This window comes from Lissotriton helveticus, chromosome 11 (genome assembly GCF_964261635.1).
Source record: "Lissotriton helveticus chromosome 11, aLisHel1.1, whole genome shotgun sequence".
NCBI lineage: Eukaryota > Metazoa > Chordata > Amphibia > Caudata > Salamandridae > Lissotriton > Lissotriton helveticus.
The window spans coordinates 1,124,832,621-1,124,854,256 of NC_136072.1; the positions used below are offsets into that span (position 1 = coordinate 1,124,832,621).

Genomic DNA, 21,636 nt, shown 5'->3' on the forward strand with positions numbered 1-21,636 from the left:
GAATAGGTGCAGCCTCTACCTCTACGCAGTTTTCTATGATGAATGCTCCCACTACAACCCATTTGAGGCATGGTAAGCCACATACTATGACTTTGTAATAATCTGTCAGACCCCTGAGCCCCAGCACTCTCCTTTTGGGAGCATGGTTTACATCATATGGCTATTATAAAGACCCACAAGTTAGTGTGGACAAGGGTAGAGGGAAGTTTTAACGGGAATCGCACCAAACACACCAAGCCAATAGTTTTTAATCAGACCAGTAGCACTCAAAATAAAGGGAAGCAGGGTTGTCCATTAGGTATTTTTAATATTTGAAATCCCTGTTTGATCTAGGAACAATATTCCAAGTGCTCACTGGGATACTGTGGAGTCCACCCTGGTCAGTCGGGACCGGGGTGCAACCCGATGATGAAGCATGACACCAATAGGGTGTGTGTGGGTCTATAAAATAAGCATTCTTATTCTGCTTCTCTCAAGGGCAGGATGACAAATCTATATTAAGGCACAGAAGGGTAGTAGGATACCTTTTGTGTAATGTGGATTACATAATACGGCATCTGCTCACTAAATCGCTTTGTAGTGGACACCAACTTCACAACTGAACTCTGGTTCTCAGTACAAGGTAAACCGCACCACAGTGAGATCATCCTCCTTCTCTAAGAATGTGATGGAGGTTTGCTTTCCGAAAGATCAGTAATCAGGATTGAGGCAAACAAAGATCACTGTGCATAAGGACATTTTTAGAATCAATGTCCTCCCAGCAGGTGCTACAGCCGCTTGTAATGGTCTGAAAAGCATTAATATAGTTGTCACCCCTCCTCTTAAAGATGGATAAGAAACCTAACAACAGAGTCGGCCCCCATGAGCAGGCCCAGAAGGGGATTGTGTACTGGTTTTGTAGAAACTGCACTGCCAAAACTGCATACACTAACTGTAAGAGTTAGTGTGTGAGCTGTTAAGAGTACACCATTACTAGTTTTTTTTTTGACTGACCTAAAAAGAGTAAACAAATGTAGCTAATTTTACCACTTTTGAAAGCACAAAAAAAAGAACACTGGAATTTACAAATAGAAAAGGAGAACAAGAAAACCAATATAGATTTAGGGTCTATAAAAGGTAGTTGAAACGTCAGCATTTTTAACTGGCAGAAACCAGTTTTATTTGCAGACAAATTGGCGCTATTTGGATCCCAAGATTATGGACTAAGCTGGACGGTCTTGAATAGCTGCTGATTGCCGCAGGCCAAGAAGCAGCAAAAGAAGGAGCAGATTAAGTCAGCGGTGTAGAAGAAAATGATGGGGCCCCCTGCAGACTGTAATGGGGGCCCCAAGTCTCCCATATCTCACAGATATACAGTGACCTTTGAATGGGATCCCCGTTTAACAATTGGTGGAGCCCCTACGCCATAGGGGCCTGTGTTAAGAACCTGGCTGGAGTAGGAACTATCATTAACTCTGGATTTAAATGAATACATTATTAGACTTCCACCACTGAATGATAAAAAGAGCTGCTAAGCACGCTGAATGCTCATCAAGGGAAATCAAAACCAGGTAAATTATTCTTAAGATCAGCTGGTTGTCAGCATAAATTTAATACTGAACTCCTAAAGCTTGAAGTAATTTGGCTAAAGGACGCATGTAGATGTTAAATAAGACAGGTGACAAAACAAAGCCTTGAAGGACACTACAGCGAAGACATCTAGCTTTCACACGATAAGAAGAAGTTACCATGATTGGCTTCTTTTCCGATAGAAAAGATGTAATTTCTTACCAGGAAGTTTCTAGACATACCTATCGAGCAACAACCTGAATCTAAAATGAAATGATCATCTATGTCAAAGAATAAATCCAACAGCACGCAAACAAGAAACGCTCTACAAAGATGTCAAATGATAACAGTAGAAGTAAGAATCAGAAAATCTTTTTAAAAAGCGGTGATAAAAAAAAACCTCTAACAGCATTCATAAATCCCCTCACAAGCTGGAGAAAAGAACAGACTGAGGCACTTGCCAATACAGCGCATGCTAGGATAGGTACGGTGCTGGCTCCTTGAAGAAAAAGAACCTTAACTTTGCTTGCCAGCTGTCATAAGGAGCACACGTCTTATCTTTTAGACTTGTCCTAGTCTAAGCTCCTAAAAGATTACAGAACTATTCAAATGTGCAGATGTTAAACCTCAATCTCGATGTAATCTCAGTTAAATGTTACTTTTGTTGAAATGTTGAGCTCCCTCACACAGAAAGGTTCATGTATGCTATATCAAACGGACCTTCATTTTCTCCTGTTTTTAGGAGTTTTCCTGGGCAATAACATTCAGGTTTATGTTGCAGTGTTTCTGTATGAAATATTTTTCACTTAATCAAACACCTTTACAAATCTGGAAAATGCAGATTTTAGTTCTATCAGAAAATCTAAATGATTGCTAGGTGATGACATTTACTAGAGATGAACAGAGATTTCGGCTGGGGGTGGAGTACGGTGCACATTTTTGGAGGTATTTTGCTCTTTTCAACAATGTTCTGAAAGCTCTAGGGGTGCGTTCTACAACTTTCTTCTTGTCAAGTGGTATTGTGCTCCCCTCCCCCACAGACCGTGTTAACAGTAGACACATTTTTACGTGTTCCACACATCCACTGGGAGCCAATCCAGCACTTCCACATCAGATTTAATATAATATTTTTTTTCTCATGATCTTGTCACTTTATGCTGGACTCTTTGCAGCCTACCGCTTAACTGCTACAGTAGTCTGGTGAGGTCTATGTTGCTGTAGTCCAGTCATGCCATCACCTGGACTCTTAACTACACTCGGGTGATTGATACAGACAAAAGGAATTTTCTGACGAGGGAGAGTTGTAGACGGCTTTCCTCTATGGATGAAACATCACTGAATCAGTTATTACTCTTCGGTTCCATACTTTGTGTGGTGCACCAAGACAAAAGGCCAATCAAATAGGAATGTCGTGGGTGCTGTTTTAGCTAGCAGAAGGACATGTTTTGGTCCCTCAAAGGAAAATCACTCATCTAGTGGAAAATGTAACCCTAACAGGTAGTGATGCTAGTCTGATTCAGTCCTTTGTTTTCTGGGTGGAAATAAATGTGTGCCGTCAGCGTATATTTGTAGCTTTACCTGATACAGCTCATGGATCTATGAAAGAGAGCACACATATTTAAGAGCAGGTATGGCCAACAGGATTTCTGCAGCACTTTTTCATGTCTCAATGCTGAGATGACTGTTGAATGCAGACCAGCTGGCTTTGGTGTGAGAGAAAGGATTGAATCCAGTCTTATTTAGAGCACTCCACTCCAGCAAAACGTGCAAGTCTTCTCAGCAAAATATTGTCTATAATGTGGTATGCTGCTGAAAGGTCAAGATGTGCAAGGGCTGCTACTCTGTGGTCATTTAAGGAGAACAGGAGTCTTTTCGAACGATGGCTAGGGTACTTATGGTGGCCCTCCTTGACCTGAATGAAGATTGGTGGTTGTGATGAAGGTGGTTAACTTCTAGGGGCTTTAGGAGATGTTTGTGTCCCCCTGTTCCAGTATCTTACTGGGGTAGTGTTAAGTTTGAAAGCGGCCGATGGTTACACAGATTCTTTGATAGGTCGCTGGCTTTTTCAAGAGAAGAAATATTGGCATGTTTAAGAGCATGTGGGTAAGATTCCTAGGAAACATGAGGCACTTGCATGGAAGCTACAGACAATTATTGCGTGGGTCACTGGTAATGTCACAGAGTTCAATTATTTTGAAGTAATGATAAATATTTTCAACAAGAAATAGAGCACAGGGCAATAAATGGATTGAGAAGAGTTACAAACAGCAATGATGTTATTACAGTGTACATAAGCTGTTGTCTGAAAAGCAAGAACAGCAAGTAAAAATATACAGGTTAATGCTTTAGAGCACAAATATATCTACAAAATTCAAGTTAAAGAGTTGCTCCTCTTTGCATAAGGAATATCCACACAAACATAATATTTACACTGTCTGCCCCCTCCTTGGTAATGTTGAATTGTTGGCTTTCAAGTTTCAAGAGATGGGATTTTAGTTTTGTTTTAAAACACTGTTGTGTTGCACTGGCCCAGTTGTACAGTAGGAGAGCATTCCAGTGAGCAGGTCTAATAAGGTGGGAAGATCTGTATTTAGATTGTGTACAGGGAGGTTTTAGTGCTGGTGGGAGGTGTTGATTTGCAGATCTTAGGTCACGATGGGGGATAGAGTATTACAAAACAACAGGACTGCATTAAGACCAGGTCAGGAATTGTAGAGTATCAAAGTGGAAAGGTTTAATACTTTGCTGAGGGAATCAAAAGCATATGGGAGGACCAATAGAGAGCGGTTACATGAGTCGTTTATCACCAGTGAGTTAAACCAATGCTTTCGCTGCAGCAAGCGAGAAAGACAGATTCAGCTTATGTTTTCTATTTGCAATCTTACTGTGATATCTTGCTGTTGTTGTGAAGAAATGTTACAACCAGACGGAGGGGTGGAAGAAAACACCTAGGTTTCTGGTTGACATGCCAAAAGTGAGTGCTTTAGTGTGGAACCAGGCACAGCTAGAGGCGAGTGCAATTCTGGAGGAGGATGGAACGTACAGGACCTCTGTTTGGCTGCCTTAGGAAGCAAACGGCCATCCAGGGGTCAATGTCAGATAAGTAGTTGGATTGCCATGATTGCTGAAGGGGTGACCAGAGTGAGTGCCATCTGCATAAAGTTGGAAAGGACACCCCACCAAGGAGATAATGGAGAGTAAAGTAGGAAATCTAACGAAGACCAGACAGGGCAGAGACTGTTAGCAAGTTTGAAGGTGATCCAACGGATTGTTAATCCGCCGAGGGCTAAGTTAGCGCTTTATAAATGTTATATTCATTCATTCATACTGAGAAAAAAAAGTCAGAGAAGTAGGAGGAAAAGCAGTTGAGCACAGAGTCTGTGATGCCAAAGGTCTTAAGTGTGTCAACTTAGGAAGCATGTTCAAGAGTGAAAGAAACATCCAGGAGTAGGAGTACAGCTGTGGTTGTGCTGTGGTGATACGTTAGCTAGTGTCTGAAGGCTCTCTGTAGAGTGAGGGGGACAGAAGCCCACTTGGAAAGGTTTAGGCAGACTTTTAGAAGAGAGACCGAGACAGGCACAGAAGCCAAATTGGAAGGGGTTGAGTAGGCTTTTAGTAGTGAGGAACAACAAATCAGTTGACAGCAGACATCTAGCGATAGATGAGATAGGATTGGGGTCTTCTGTAAATGTTTCTAGTAAGAGTAGAACCAGTGTAGTTCTAAAGAATTATGGACATATACCAGATGCAAGACATTTGTTGTACAGGGATGTCAGAGTAGTACTTTGGAGGTACGGGTAAGAGGTGTTATAGTATGAGGACTGAATGGGTGCATGAAAGGTAGACCAATCCGATCAATCAGAATAAGCTCCACAGGGGGTGTAGGGGCAAAGCAGACAGAGTGCCAATTATGTCACCAATGTCATTTACGAGGTCATCAGTACCATCATATGGGAGATGTTGAGCAGTGCATTTCAAAATAATGATTGCAGGGTGAAGCATATCTCGCTAATCAAAGGTTTTCATGTATTACAATTGTAAGTATACTACACTAGAAATTGAATTCATGATAATTTCTATGCTTTACGACATCGGTTTTAAAATGTGAATTAAAAAAATAACCATACCTTCCCTTAAACTTTTTTTTTTTTTTTACAGAATATGTATTGCAAGTTCAAAAAGGCAAAATGGAATGTACTAAGGAAAAGCTAACATGAGAACAAGGGTGAAGTGTCAAGCATTCGGATGATGGAAAAAAAGAGAAAGTAAAACCACGCAGGGAAGTTGGTCCTTTTTAAATGGAGTTACCATATTTGCTTACTTGCAACGGAAACACTTATGTTCAAGGTCTATATGAAAAAGTTAAAAAAAAGTTTTTATATATTCTTTCCTCAATAGGCGAGGCATTTCAATGTCTTACATGGTGCCGGTACGAGAGTCTGAAGATTGAAAAATGTAAGTAATTAACACTACTGGGAATAAAAAGATAAGATCAAAAAAATGCTCCTAGGTCACTGCATCTGCCTCCCTATTGGCGGTGAACGAAAAGTGAGCAGACATTTTGCTTTTCATTAATCAAAAATTCAGTGTCTTACTTGGGTGAATGCACAATAATGAAATTAGCACACAAATACCTTGACCCAAATACGAGTGTCGTGTCCGCGTTGCTGGTCCCAAACCATATCCAGAGACAGCTTGCCAGCGTGATAACGTCATTGCATCAGTGTTCACACCTGTGGATCCACCAATTGTGAAGAAACTTAAACGTTGCTTAAGTAAAAATTATGTCTGGATTGAGTCATTTAGCATTATATGATCCAAAAAATAAATCTAAGCCAAAATACAAGAACCAGTTTGTCAGAAAACTATTTACAAAGCCACTCATTTAGTTATTTGCATCAGGCTTAAAGGAACACAATTTGCACTTTGGGTCCAAGTGTTTAAACTATAAGAGAGAATGAAGAAGCTGTGGAAAAAGAAAAACTATTGAAGTATTCTGACTTAGCGGTATACAGTATTTAAATGGGATGTATGCAAGTATGGAAAAGCACTGCAGCAGCAGCTTAGTAGTCAAGCTTCTAATGAAGATCACCTTTTCATAAATTGTATAGGTACCTTTTAAAGATGTGCTCTTGAAGAGCTGAACCAAGAAAGCAGATAAAGTGAAAGAAGAAAATAGGAAAGATCAAGAAAGAAACAGCACTGTCGCAAAGACAGCTGTTACCCATTAGTCTGACACCCGTGGGGAGACTCCAATCAGTAATTTACAACTAGACACACTCGGATCGAACATTTAACTAGTTCCTACCTGGCACTATTACTCTGAAAGTGGACATCTGGAAATAAGAAAGAGCATAACAAGAACAATGAAGAACAAGAAAGTGTTGATACCCCAAAGTACATGCCATCATGTTAATATCAACATTTAAGGCTTTAGAATAGTCGCTTAAATGGAAAGGGTTTAAAAACAAACACACAGAAAGGAACTGGGGTTATTAGGATTAACACAGCTAGCAAACCTAGCTGTGGGAAGGTAGAGCGACATATGGTGATGAACAAAAGGGGTTTTACATGCAGAAGCTAATGAAACAAGTTCATTACCTTCAATAACATAATTTCTGGTGTTTACGTGATTTGCATATTCCTCACCTTTATAATATCTCCAGGTGCCAGACTGGATGTGAAAATTATTCTTAGCTGTATTCCTGCACGCTAGTATGTGATGTCCTGCAGCTCTGCGGTGACTACACACCACGAAAGGAAGTGACAGAGCAGAGCTGCATTTGAGTGCCACCCATGCACCCCGAGGTCAGTTTCATTCATCTTTCAGTACTTCCGCATACACAGCGATAAAAAAAATTGTACGCGAGTGTCTACCAATCTCCAACTGGGATAGTTTTAGATAGAAAAAGACCATTCTACAGAACAGGTAGGTAGGAGGGAAGTGAGGAATCTGCGGTTAAAGTATCCACCAGAAAGTGAGTCACCGAAGGTGCGCAACTTGTTTTTCTAATGAATATTTCACCTTTATAACAGATATCACAGCAGTACCTCCCAAAGGTGGAGGGTTCTGGAAAACGGACTCAAAGCGAAAAGTCCTGCCAAGCCGCCAGATGTTATTATTAAGACAGCAGTGTTTCGTGAACATGTGTACCGATGCCCACTTCGCAGTCAGGCCGGTATCCAAAATAGGCACCTCTTAAACTAATGCCATTGCAGATGCCTAGGCTGTAATAGAATGGGCCTTCAGTCCTTCCGTTGGATGTTTACTGGCTAGGGGGTAGCAGATCTTATGTTTTCTGGCTAGTGGGTAGCAGATCTTAATAGAGAGGACCATCCACCTTGATCGGGTCCTCTTTTGCAGTGCCTTACCTTTCCTTACACCTTAAAACCATTCAACAAGCTTACATATGCATAAGCTTACATACGCTTAATGTACTCAAACTCTTTGAATGAAGGTAGTGGAGTCTCTCCTCCTTCAAAGGGTGAGGAAGGGCAAAGAAGGCTAGCAGAGTGATTGATTGCTCAAAGTGGAAGGACTTAATATTGGAAAGCAAGACTGCACGAGTCCTAAGCACATCAAACAATTTGGGGTGAAACGTGGGTGAAAACCTTAATGAAACACAACCCAACATGTGATTTAAACAAGGATGGTTGATCCAGTATACAGAGAAAGGCAGAGTGACAAAAGATAATCCTTCATAGTACTTATTGCAAGACCGTACTAAGCTAAAAAGAGAATAAACAAAGACATAGTGCCCTCTAAAGTGGTTAATATTTCGAGCACCACTACAGCAGAGTCTTAAATAACCAATTCGGAAACCAGCTCAAATGCATTCCAGTGCCACTGTTTAGTCTCCACGTATGGGTTGCATAGGATGCTGGACCCAGCTAGCCCTGTATATGAGATAGAAAGTCCACCCAAAGTGGTAGCCTGATGGCAAGCCTCAGGAGTACTGGGTCCCTCCCCTCCTGGCCCTGTGCAGGGAGATTATGATGATTTTGGTCTAGTTCATTCTGATCTTCAGAACTTGAGGCAGAAGAGGCAGCTGTGGAAACTCACACAGCAATCCTTTATTCAATTCCAACCTTGTAGGAAATTCTAACATGCAAAGCTGTTGACACTTTGTGTTAGACAGTAGCAAATCGATCTAGCCAGGGCAACCCCACTGGTGGAAGATGCTCCGCATCGCCTTGGGATGGAGACTCATGATCCTCCAGATGACAATTTCTGAGTTTGTCCACCTAGGAATTCAGCGAACATCGATGGGTGAACAGGGTAGTCCCTCAACCTCTGCAGACAAAACACCTTCTAGCACAGAATCAATAAATGCATGCAGCCCAACTTGTTCCAGTAACTCATGCAAACAATATCACATGGGATTGTTGTCTGCAATTGCCTGCACCAGTCTCACTTTGATAGATGAAGATTAAGAAAGGCTTTTTGGGCCCAAACTGATCACCCAACGGTCCAAAAGGTTGTTAGGGAGCTGGCTCTCTGCTGGAGCCCAGTGGCCTCTGTTCGCCACCTTTCCAAGATGTTCTCCCAAGCCAGCAGTAGTGTACCTATTACCATAGTGAACTCTGGGTGGTGAAGGAATAGAGGTCTGATGCAGGTCAAGCTGGTGTCTGCAAGCCACCAATGCAGTTGTACCCTTTGAGATAGGAATGGCCTATTAAGACCCAAGGATTCAAAGCAGGGCCCGCTTACAACACCTGGTGTTCGGGACAAGGACTATACATGAGGCGAGGAGACCAAGACATCTCAGAGCCATCCTCTCCGAGATCCAACACTGATCTTGAAACATCAGGATCATATTAAAAATGTTCCAGCCTTGCTGAAGTGGAGGCAAGGCTTTGAATGTCACTGTGTTCAGCATTACCCCAATGATTGGAAGTGCTTGAGTAGGGCTCAGGTGGGACTTTGGCTTGCTTTAGCTGAACCCAAACATCAACAGATGTGCGTCCTCATCCAGAGGTGATAAACAAGGGAATGCTGTGAAGCCGCCTTGAGCAGCCAGACACTGAAGTACAGAAACAAGTGTATCCCTGGCCTTCGAAGATGGGCAGCAATTACCACCATCATTTCTGTGAACACCTAAGTAACCAAGGAATGGTCAAAGAGGACCCTGCCAAACTGAAAATGGTCTTGGCACACCTTGAACTATAAATAATGCCTGTGGGACTGCAGCGCTGGTACAGGGAAAGAAATAACCTGACAGCCCAAAGACCATCCTGTCTCAGAGGGCTTAGATCTGTGAGGATCTGAGACACCGCTACCATTTGAATATGGTCTTGCGCAGAAAGACATTCAGTAGACGTAAGTGCAAAACAGGCCTGCGTCCCCCGCCCTCCTTCGGAACAAGGAAGTAGTGCAAATCGCATCCTCTGCAAGTCAAGTATCAGTGTGATTGCACCCATTCAGTATGAAAGACTTATATCAGTATTGCAGTTTGCTCTTCCAAAAGAAACCCTCATGTGGGAGGGAATAGGGTGGGGATGACATGGCATAACGTTTTTGAACAATACGTAATAACCAATTGTCTGACCAGACCAATCTCCAGCCAGGGAGGAAATTTTGGATCCGGTCTCCTACTGGCCTGGTCTGAGTTGATACGAGTAAACTAAAGCAGTTTGGTAACTATTACAGCAGGGGAGAAGGAAATGGTAGACTGCAGTCCCTAATGTTTTGTACAACTACAACCAGTGCCTCAAAAGGAATGGGATGGCACTGCCCTGTGAGCAAGTTCTCTAGGGTAATCCCTGAATTTTCTAAACTTGTGGCGATATTGCTATGCAGTCATTAATAGACTCAAAGATGTAGCGGGAGCGACTGTCTCAGAATCGGTTTTGCACAGTCATACTTTTCCCAGAAGATCTTCAACCTATCAAAGGGTACATCTAATATGGATGCCTGCACATTGCAAGAAAACCGTTTCGAACTCATCCAGGGATGCCACCTGAGCACGATAGTCCAGTATATCTGTTTTTACACACCCTGGCAGAACAAATAGTTTCTTACCTGTCGGTGTAGTTTTGCAGCGTGAATCTTTCTGGATTCACTATGCTGTGCATATTCCGCAATCTGGTGGTTGGGTCCGGAATCGTAGTCTTTTTTTCTCCTTTTTTTTTTTTGTAGCCCAGGTGGGCGTCGACGTCCCACCATTTGGTGTACCTTCGGTGACGCCGGCATGCTTCCTGCGGAAGCTCCCACCCTTGGGCGCCATCTTCAGATTCTTGGGACCATCAGCAAGATCTACATGGCCAGGTCCCATAATACCTGCATGTTTCTGTCCAACAAGCAAACTGAGTGGATGGATCTGATAGGGAGGATAGCTGATTAAACAATGTGTTTCCTGAAAGCATAAATCCTCTTGGATTCCCTAACTGGTAGATTTTCAGGAAAAATAATTAAGTTGGCTTTACTTGTTGAAGCCTGTACAATCAGGCTCTCTGGTGTAGGGTTTTCAGTGAGAAAGTCCAGATCATTGATGGTAGGCCTACAGCACCTAACCAAAGCTCGAGTGGCTACCTAAGCCACAGGCTGACTGACCGGCTGGTATGTTGCCAAAAGAAAATCTGCCAGGGCTTCATTAATGGCAGCAATGGCTCCAACGAAGAGGGCTCTGGTTGCAGTATTCCAGTCAGAACATTTGTTTTCACCACATTGTGAGCAGTTGCAGTTCTAGTCTCACAGCTGCTCTCCGCACCACCATCGCAAACGATGTTGGCATTGGTATGCAGTGAGTACAGGGTCAGTTTCAGGGGATTTATCAAGCTACTGGCATTTTGGAAGCTTAGATAAAAAGCATCATCTATGTAATGAGTCAGAATCAGACCCCAAAAAAGAAAATGTAGTCTTTTGCTGGAAGAGGCATTGAGGTAGAAGTCTCAAATTAAAGTCAGGCTGGACTGCAAGCGGCTGCACTTTATAAATGTAACAACGCAACATCAATATAGGAGGCACAGACATCGGCATTAGTTCTTTTACAAGTGCTGTGGAATCCGTGCTGGTGCGGTCAGAACCAGATGGCCCATGGTGCCACAGTGTAGCATAGGTCTAATGCGGTTCTGGGGTGGGCAGACTGAGTTGGGGGTGGACCTGTGAGATTCAAACTGGAGATCCCTGTGGCTCCATGCGGCCCAAAGACATACCAGAGTGAGCAGGAATCACATCTAATATCTGCACAATGGCATCCTTGAAAGCCACCATCTGCTGCAGAGTCGTCAAAGGCCAGGGAAACTCATTGCAGAATCTGTTGGTTTTGTTGAGACTCCAAATGAGTGCGCTCTTTAGAATGAATTCGTGGCACCTTCTCAAGAGATAAAGTAACAGGATGGAGTCAAGTTTCACTTTGTCTTATGTTTGCACTTGGGCATCGATTTTGACTTACCCAATGATTAAGGAGTGTGAAGCAGATCTAATGTGGGAACAGTGTAGTGAGTGGGAAATAGACCGAGCCAGCAACTTGGGAGTAGAAATGAAGCCTATGCTGCAGCTTCAACCCCTTCTGTTCAGTGACGTAGTATTCCCCTCCCAGATTCAGGCAACTTTGGGTGCATGAGGGCACACTTGTCGCAAGTCTTGGATAAGTGTTGAAAGCAAAAGCACAAGATACACCTGGTGCAGATCTGTGTCTGAGATCTTCCTGCAATCTTGGCATGGCTTGAAAACCTGTCATTTTTGGTGGGCATATAGTTCACTAAAATACTGGCACCGATAATTTTAAAAAAAATCAGAAGAGGACAAATTTGGGAGTGGAGCTCACGATCCTTTTCGAAAGGTGCAGAAAGAAAAACTCACTTCAACGCACAGGGATAGCGCTTATATGCAACTCAAGTCCAGCCATGTGAAGTCATTGCTGAGCCACCTGCCACCAGCACGCTGGAGCACTGAGAAGGAAAATCTCTGGATCTAGTCTTGCGCCTAGGGATATTCTAGAGGTGAGGTGTTTGCAGTTATAAGCATCTATCTAAACTGAGGATTAGAAATTCAAACCACAGCATTAACAAATACCCACATAAATATGCACCTGGAGGAAACTACAATCTACCAGAAAATAGCAGCCTTTTAATACTAATATTCAACTACATTCCACAGCAGTCTGGTATGTGTGCTTCTTTTACAAACCTCATCAGAAGACAGTCTGCACACAATATTAAATTATCCACCTGACCACCACCAAACAGTAAGGTGTCTTCATTAGCACTTATATTAGTGAACCTAGTATATGGACCTTCTGCACAGACAATAAGGAGTTAACGGCCGAAAGCCCTTTCCAGGTGGTGCCAAAAGTAGGATTCTTTCCATAATTTAATATTTCTCAAGTCTGGAAATAGGCGTTCCTTTAGGACCTTTAGAGGTTTAACAATTTTCCATGCCTTCATATGTTCATAACCGTGTAAACAGATAGTCTTTCTTTACAATGCTATGCAATTTTTTTTTCATATTTTGCAAGGAAAGTGGTAAAACATAATGAAAACCTAGATGTACATGGAATTTGCTGTTTAGTGACCTATAATACTGTGTAAATAAAGTTACACAAAATGCTACTGTGCCATAGTAAGATAAATAATACTTTGACCGCCGGAAAGAACTCACATTACAAAATCAAACTACCTAAGCAATGCTAAAGAGAAAGAAAGGTACACACAATTACGCCTTGTTATGTATATATCTGTGGACAAGTGTAATAAGCAGCACCAGCTGAGTGAGGAACACACCCACAATACTGCATTAAAAAGTTACATTTAGACAGAGGTTAACGACTGTCTACGCCTTATGTTAAGGGATCAAAGTTTGGCAAAGGCAAGAAGCAAAGGACCCACCACCATTATAAATGTGAACAGCCAGACCAACAGCAGCAGAATGTTATGAAGATCTTAAGGGAGTAACAGGCCCACAAGTTTAACAGCAAAGCAGGGCCAAACACTTTCCCAGAGACTACTACTGCCTAAAGCTGCAGTACTGTCACATGCTCTGTCTCCAAAGCCAAGCATAGGCAAAGCATGCAATTTTATTTGCAAGCTCCCAAAGTAAAACAAGCTGCTCAAGAATTCTGATTATGTTCAAAATGTGAGCATTTCCAAAGCCAGATAATGAGTGGCGTGTGCATAGAAATTAATTAAGTGAATTCTAATGAAGTGACTGTGCAATAGCTTCAAGGAAAGTTCCAACTGTAAACAAAGGACAAATATTTTTTGCTTGTGGCTTGTAAAAGATCTGGTTCCTGTATTCATAGTGCGTGTCAAGGGGTGAATTTGCCAAGGGTGACTGACAGAGAGCTTTATTTTCCTTTTTATGTCTTTTTACTGTGGACACGTGTCAGAAAAATGGAATGTCGTGTTATTTAGATTTGTATAGTGCACAATTAACCCGAGGTGCCTTGGCACGAACTGCTTTAAAGCAGTTCAGCTTTACATAAGGTCTGAAATACATTAATAGGCAGAGTGTTGATTTATTTTGACTGTCACTGTAATCAAGATGCGTATTCCACCCAAAGAGCAACAAGCTTATTGTATTGCCTGCTCATGTAAGATTAATGGTCAACTGTTTCACACAGTTACTCACAATGGGAAGTAAGTTTCAAATGAAGCACTTTTCTGTTCACACATGCTCTGTTTTGTGGCACAAAAAAGGTGTCCAGCTCGTCCGAGCTCACCTTGGTAAGACTTGCAAGGAAATGAATAGTAGCAAATTTCAATCTCTTGGAGGTCGGAAGCAATCTATTTATTAGATTCAAGTCTCCATCAAATTAAATCTGAGCTCTGTCAAAGCGAACACAAGACCGATCTCTCCATTATAGTGCAGAACCAATTTGAACCTGAAAAGTAGCTTAAAATAAACTTTAAAAAATGTGTGTTGAAATAAATCTTCATCACCCCCAAGAAACTCAGTGGGGAGTATCTCAGCTTGAATTGTTTCATATTCAGTGAAAAGGAGAAAGCAAAATTAAGCATGTTACTGTGAGATATCACGTTTCTTCACAAATGGTGGCTTTTCAGGTAAAAGCACTAAAGCAATGACATCTCCTTGGCATTCATAGTAACAGCAAATGGCTAAATGTACCTAGTATGAAGAAAAGAGGTTATACTATAAAAGCACCACAATGCTAAAATCTTCAAAACAAAACACTTTAACCTTAATTGTCCGGCTCTGGATTGTAACTACCAACTTGTGATGTAGGAGGAATATGACATTGTGCTCTGTCTACATTAAAAATCTGCAACACCCATAAAAAACAGTGATGGCTGGTTGACTGTATACAAACCAGTACAGTCAGATTCTGTTCAATTTGCCGCTAAAGGTGACCAAGAGTATAGAAATAGATTGGTAAAAAAATATTAAAATACCCTTGATAAATGAATGGACAACTGCTAGGACAACATTTGCAAGCAAGGAGCGACCAGCAAATAGTAATAAAATGCTTTAGACAAGCCCAGGTTAATTGCAAAAACAATTGTGCTGGCTTGAGGAAAATGCAGCAGGACTCTAGGGAAAAAGAATTGTTCATGCATACTCTGTAAGCACTGTAAGTCAATTAGCTTGAAAAACAACAACTGTGAGCAGAGAATTAGTACCAAGATTGATAGGTTTAATAAGATCGGGGGAAGAGAACTGGATCAAAGATAACCTCCCCTTAGGGAAGTGATGGGCTGTAGAAAATGACTATTTCAAGGCAGGGATTTTTCATTTTGTTCGCATATAATGACCAGTATCCTCCCAGTAGGTAGTTCACACTAGACAAACACTAATGTTCTATAATATTCTCTATATCAAGCTGCTGTTGTGATGTCAGAAGGCCCCTTCATTCACAACTTCCACAAGTTTAGATATTTGAGGGATCTTAGAAAGAACTTAGAATTGAAATCACTTAGAGCCTCCCCCCCCTATGATGCGGGAGAGGAGGATGCAAGCCCTTTTCGGTTTCGGAAACGACAGATGAACACAGGAGACCTCTCCAGTCCCGTATCAAGTATTGGGAGCCTGCTCATCTGGAATCGCCCCTACTGAAAGCGACATACTCCAAAGAACGCGCCGCTTTCCATGGATTGCATTCCATTCTGCGCACCATTATAGCCCACATATTGAACAAGAGCCTCCACACCTAGAGCACTCAGCTGCTACTTATAGAGCAACATTCAAATACATGCGCTAAATACCACGGCTCGCAGATTTACTCGCTTTGTTGGCCCACAATTGAACCGTGTACAGGGCAGACAACGGCGCCACAATACGAACGTCTGCCTATCGTGCCTATTATCTGTGACACTTACCTTTGAACTATCATCGCTCTCCATAAGAGCGCTCTAGAGCTCTTGATACTTATTTTTAATCAGCACCCTCCTCTTCAAACAGGTAGTTAAAGCTTTATATAGCATTCCAGTTTCTCGGACACCACAGTCTTTATATTGGTGCCGTCTACATCTTGGCTGGTCACCTTACCGTGATTTATGATCAACATTCACCACCCCTATCTCCAACTATCAATTAATTGTGAGATTCACTATCAGAGATGGTATTTTCCTGACGAAGACACGACTGTGTCGAAACGCTTTGAAGAAGCCGTCTTTTTCCCCACATTAATTGGGTTATCGTCAATACTGTTTATTAAGCTGTATCTGATTATTGATTTAAAGAATCTCTTAAATCTATGTATTTTAAAGTAAACACATGACAAAGTACTTTTATCTTTTTTTATCGAATTTATTAAATTGAATATTTTTGTTATCTTAAGTGCATAGTTTGTCTCTTTTGCTCACATTGCCTTTCTTTATATTTTGCCTGGGCTTGTTACTTTACATAAAAGGATGCAAGCCCTGAAACATCATCACTAAAGAAGGACAAGAGATGTGATCGAACTATCTAATCCGTGAAAAAAGGTGTTGCTATATATATATATATATATATATATATATATATATATATATATATATATACATATATATATATATCTGAGGCCTAGTAGGATTGGTAAATCTCTGGTCCATGGCCTTCCAGAGGCAAGAGCATTTTTTACAGATTTCTATCCAGCCAGGTTCGCTCAATCTGAATTTGGTTTAGTAGGCTGAACTAGAGCTTCTGTGTTGACATTTAGCAAATTCTTTTCCGAAATCTGTGGTTCTCGGTAGCATGTTTAAGCATACTGATGTGGCGCATATGCGGTTAGTGGCGCCTGGCAGACTGATCTGGGTGAATCGAAGGTTCTGGGTTTGAGTGGCATGGCCAATCAATTACATATGAAGAGCTGGACTGCCATGGTTTAGCAGACAGGCCCGGTATGGGTGGATGTAGGTACACAGTTGCACAGTTAGGGAAACTGATAGGATAGATGCGAGGTTCTGGCTGGCCATGCTCGGGTACATTGTCCTGGTGTTGCAGGATCCCGCGTCCTAGGTTAGTGACATTAGCCTGATTTGGTGCTGCCTGATATAAGAATGTTAAGAGGTGAGGTTCCGAAAAAAATCGATTCTAAAGTATCAGTGGTTCTGGGTCACTGATCTGTTGACGGTGAATCAATGGCTATATTTTGAGGGGGAGCAACCTGGGGTATCGGGTTTGGTTTTTACAGATTGATCTCTTATACCCAAGTAGAAGGTTTTGGGTTGGCTCTGCACATCAACCTGGTGCTCTTGGTTATGAGGGCATAGGTTAGTGTTGTCGGACATATTGATATCATGCTCTTGGGTCCAAGGGTCTGGGATGATCTGGTGTTGCTAGATCTGGAGATCTCTCTTGTGCCACTCTAACCTAACTAGTTTTTCGACCAGTAGACAATAACAGTGTGCCCTTCTGGCAGGTCAGGCATGGTTTATATTCCTTAAATGTAGATAAATGTCATGTTATTTGCCAACTGTTCATCAGGAGTCGTCCGCAATTTTTTTTACAAGCACTCAAATACATAGTGTGCGCTCCAGTGGTAGATGGCACAATCAGCGAGACTGCAAGTTCCACCGGATGACTGCAGAAGTTACAGGATTTCTGAGCATGGATTTGTGAGCAATCCAGAATTCAGATTTACCTAACTCATCACTGGCACTTACATTTTATTTCAGTCATTTTATTTTAGACACATTGTTGTCCTTTATTCACATGTTGAAGTGTTTGATGTATTGATGGACATTCCAGCCCTACTCCTGACCTGTAAACCCTCTAGTCTAAGAGTGGTCCATTTAACACTGTCATACCTTTAGAACTAGAGGAGGTGGTGTAAAATCAGTTCAGACAGAGTAATGCACATAATAAAGGGACCCCACAAAAGATGATATTTATTGAGGCCATTGTGGTGTTGAAAATGAAATAGTCATTGGAAAGTTTTTATTTTCTTTGTGGAGTTGAACTAAAAAATGTTTGAAGGTGACCGGAATGGGTGCTCCTTTGTCAGAAATGACTCGACTGAAAGAACTGTGCAACAACAAGAGGCAGCTACATTCACAAAGCTGGAAAACAGGAGGGCTGGGCTGTGTTATACACCTGAAGCATTTGTTCAACTGAACAGGAATTCTCCGGTGAACATCTGGATGAACTTTCATCAAAGTTACATCTACCTTCCACCTTCACAATTAAGTCTGTGGAGTCAAATTTTTACCAACTAATGCGATGTCCTGCTTAGGTCATTAAAGGACAAGTGCACATAGCTGCACTGTTTAATGAAATCAATAAGCATTTTTTAAGGTGTATTTTTGTTGTTCAATGATTAGATTTTACATAACCAGGGTATAAATTCAAACTATGGCAGTACTAAGAAGGAACCCTTTCACAGAAAATGAAGGCCATCTGTCCACTTTATTATCTTAACAGAAAATCACGCCTTGAAGGAGGTATACACTTACTGCGCTTGCAGAGGAATGCAGACTTTTCATAGCAGTTTTCTGCATACCAGCTGTGGAAGCCATGACGCCGCAGAGTGGGAAAGTGAACACACAGGAGCTGGGCACACAGAACGTTCTCACTTTCAGACAGGTCTGATGCAAAGATGGGCACAGGAGGCAGGAACACTTCGGAAGAACCTGAGGTTAAAAGAAAAAAAAAGTAATTTGGAAAATTAAATTGGAGAGATGCAAGGGAAACTAATTAATAGAGGAAATGTTACTCACCAGGGGATCTTATATATTTAGCCTACAGGTTATCAATTTCTGGGAGAGGAGAAACAGTGCACGCCCCTTAAACAAATCTTTAAGACTGAGTTGTACAGAGAATCCTAACAGTCTGGGAGAAAACCACAACGTTTCACTTTAATGAAGGTCATCTCCCACAGCTTTTGTAACAAGCAGAGTATCTAGTATTTCTTCGACTTTGACAGGAGATATACCCGTTGATGGGTGTGCAAACTGCAGATTAACAAGAAGATCAATAAGAATAATAATCTAGTCTGTGAAATAAGAGGCCAGGTTATCTGAGGGTCTGGGAGAGTCCGAGACGAAAACCTAAGAATAAAAACCACGAGAAAAATAGTTTTGCCTATTAAAAGCTTTGAGTCATAGGTAGAAACAATCTGAAGGATCTTGGATGCCAATACGATTGACACGATTCTGCCTTTCACAACTTGTCCTTGTATGGAAAGTAAAAACGTAATAAAAGTAATCACAGTGCATCTTTATACAGAATTGATTTTCTTGATTATTTCTGGGTACAGAAATAGTGGCTACATAGTTCCTGCATACGCTTATCCAAATGAATGTAATTAAAAGGATTAAGATATGTCATTGATGAAATGGCAACGAAGAGGACTTGTGGTTTAAAATCAATTTGCCAGGTTTTTTTTTTTTTTTACAGAGGACCAATGTCAGTGACTCAAGATTTTAACCTAAGGCAGGTTTTTTAGTTCACTGTTGGAGCAGAAAGGGGAGATTTGGAAAAGGAAAATGTTTAACATTTCCCCAAATTGTACATCACACAGCATTCTGGAGAACCAATAGCCATCATTGCTATAACTTTCAAACCCAATCACTTACAGTTGTGGATACTGGAGGACTGTAGGCACTCCTGCCTGGAGAGAAGGATGATAATCACCAGTGAAATATTTTCTTTGGCTTTACAGTATATTAACCTGCTTTGGACTTGAATACTGTAGAGTGTGTCGGTCATGTAGGAAAATGAGACAAGTTGAGATGTCGCCTAAGACATCAACAGCAGTATCTCCCATTTTGCACTTACTAAAAATGTCGGTTTGACCAGGAGGGAGATCAAACTATCTTCAGCCCCCACGATTCCATCATTTTGATTATAGGGATGCATAACTACCAAACAGGTCTCTGTAGGGTTACTGTAGCTATCCAAACAGCTCTTCTCACACAATGCTCCTTGCATAAATAACTGAGATAATGTGTACTCCTCAAGAATATAAAAGTTCTAACTGGACAGCAATGACAGAGCATCAGCTCACTAGAATGCCATTTGGACACATTTTCAAGTCTATAGAAGATACAATTATAGCTTAGTTGTCTGGAAGAGTATCAAGTAGACCCCTCCACTACTGTACCCCCTGAGTAACAACCACTAGATTCATTCAACTCCTAGTAGCCTGTGACCATTTGTTCTGTATTCTTAAATTGCGGCCATTTGTAATATGGTGTACGGAACAAGTAGTATACAGGAAGCCATTCAGTCCATCAATTTTAATATTGTTCTTACTGTACAAGACTGTCACTTCTGGTAGGGGCATGTTTGCTCCCTCAATGCTAGAGCTCTCTTGGGAACTAATAACGCTTTGTCTCTTGAATTTAGTGCTGCACCCAGGAACACTTTCTTGCTCCTGGAGAGAGGATGATTTTGCTAGATTTACAGTAAACCCCAGCTTGTGGACACTTACCATTACTATTTGAATGTGCTTCTGGCATTGCAAGTTTGTTTATACCAACCAGTCATCTAGATAGGAGCACATGTGTTTTCTTATTCTTCTCAAATGTGCAGCTACTACTGGCAGATACTTTGTGAAGACCCTTGAAGCACATTTTACCCCACAGGGTAATACCTTGAACGGTACAGTGTCTGAACTGAACCCGAGGCGCGTCTTGTGCTTTATCAGTATGTGAAGCTAGGCATCCTTGAGAACAATGGTAGTCATTCAATCCCCATTCATTAGAAGCAGTATGACGTCTTGCAGTGTGCTCTCTTTGAACACCTGCGTCTTGACGTACTTGTCTGAAGTTTAATATTAGTTGTAAGGACTGATCTGGTTTGGTACTAAGAAGTGGCCAGATTATTTTCACATTTGAAACAAGGGGTGCAAGTTGAACAAGATGATATAAAAGCATGCATCTGGGCCATTTTCCATTGGATGAGCTTTTTTCAACTGAAGTGTCATACTGAGAAGACGGAGGTGCTCCGTTTGGTGAATAATTCTGACCTCAAGTTGGAAGTGCACTGGCCAGAGGGGGCACCTCCACCCAATAGGCATGTGTAAACTGTCAACGTGGGTATGAAGTTTGATAATAAATTGTTCTTCCATAATCACATTAATTCTGTGGTTGTCAAATGTTTTGGCATACTACGCATACTCAAGAAATTACTACACTTTTTGTCGGTCCCAATACGGATCACCGTGATCTTGGAGTTGGTCATGTCCAGGCTGGACTATGCTAATGCCCTATACGGTGGTTTCCCGCAATATTTGTTGAGGAAACTTTAAACTGTACAGAATTCTGCTGCTAGGCTCGTTCTAAGTTTACCTAGAAGGGAGCACATTTCTCCTCATCTGCGGAATTTGCACTGGCTACCCGTGCACATGCAGATTCTTTTTAAGACCTTTCTCCTTGTGCACAGATGGATTTACCACTCGGTACCAGACGGTTTTCTAGAATTTCCTTCTACAGCCCTTTGAGAAAGCTGAGCTCCTTCAACAATCTCTTGGCCTCTGTTCCGAGAGTCCGCCATGTAAGAGTTGGCAGGCGGTCTTTCTCTCGGTTGGGGCCAGTGGGCTGGAACAACCTTCCTTTGGAACTCACACGTATGGAGGATGAAAGACAGTTCAGGAACATTCTTAAACCTGGCTCTTTGTCCAGTAGACAGCAGTTTCATTCTCTTCCTTGCCCTACATCAGTTTGCGTAGGGACACTCTTGAGTAGCTGCGCGCTTTATAAATCCCC

General features: G+C 41.7%; 1 protein-coding gene across 6 annotated transcripts in view; it reads right to left on the minus strand.

Moving 5' to 3' along the window:
• DGCR2 (DiGeorge syndrome critical region gene 2) overlaps window positions 1–21,636 on the minus strand; it is a 345,968-nt gene that overhangs the window by 125,435 nt on the left and 198,897 nt on the right. For 3 of the 6 annotated variants that reach the window (XM_078667849.1, XM_078667851.1, XM_078667848.1), the window contains 2 exons: window positions 18,382–18,558; window positions 6,183–6,281 (listed from right to left, as the gene is read on the minus strand). In XM_078667849.1, coding sequence (XP_078523975.1) covers window positions 6,183–6,281; window positions 18,382–18,558 — 276 coding nt within the window. The remainder of the gene's footprint in view (window positions 1–6,182; window positions 6,282–18,381; window positions 18,559–21,636) is intronic. The other 3 variants (XM_078667852.1, XM_078667853.1, XM_078667850.1) reach the window with 1 other exon arrangement.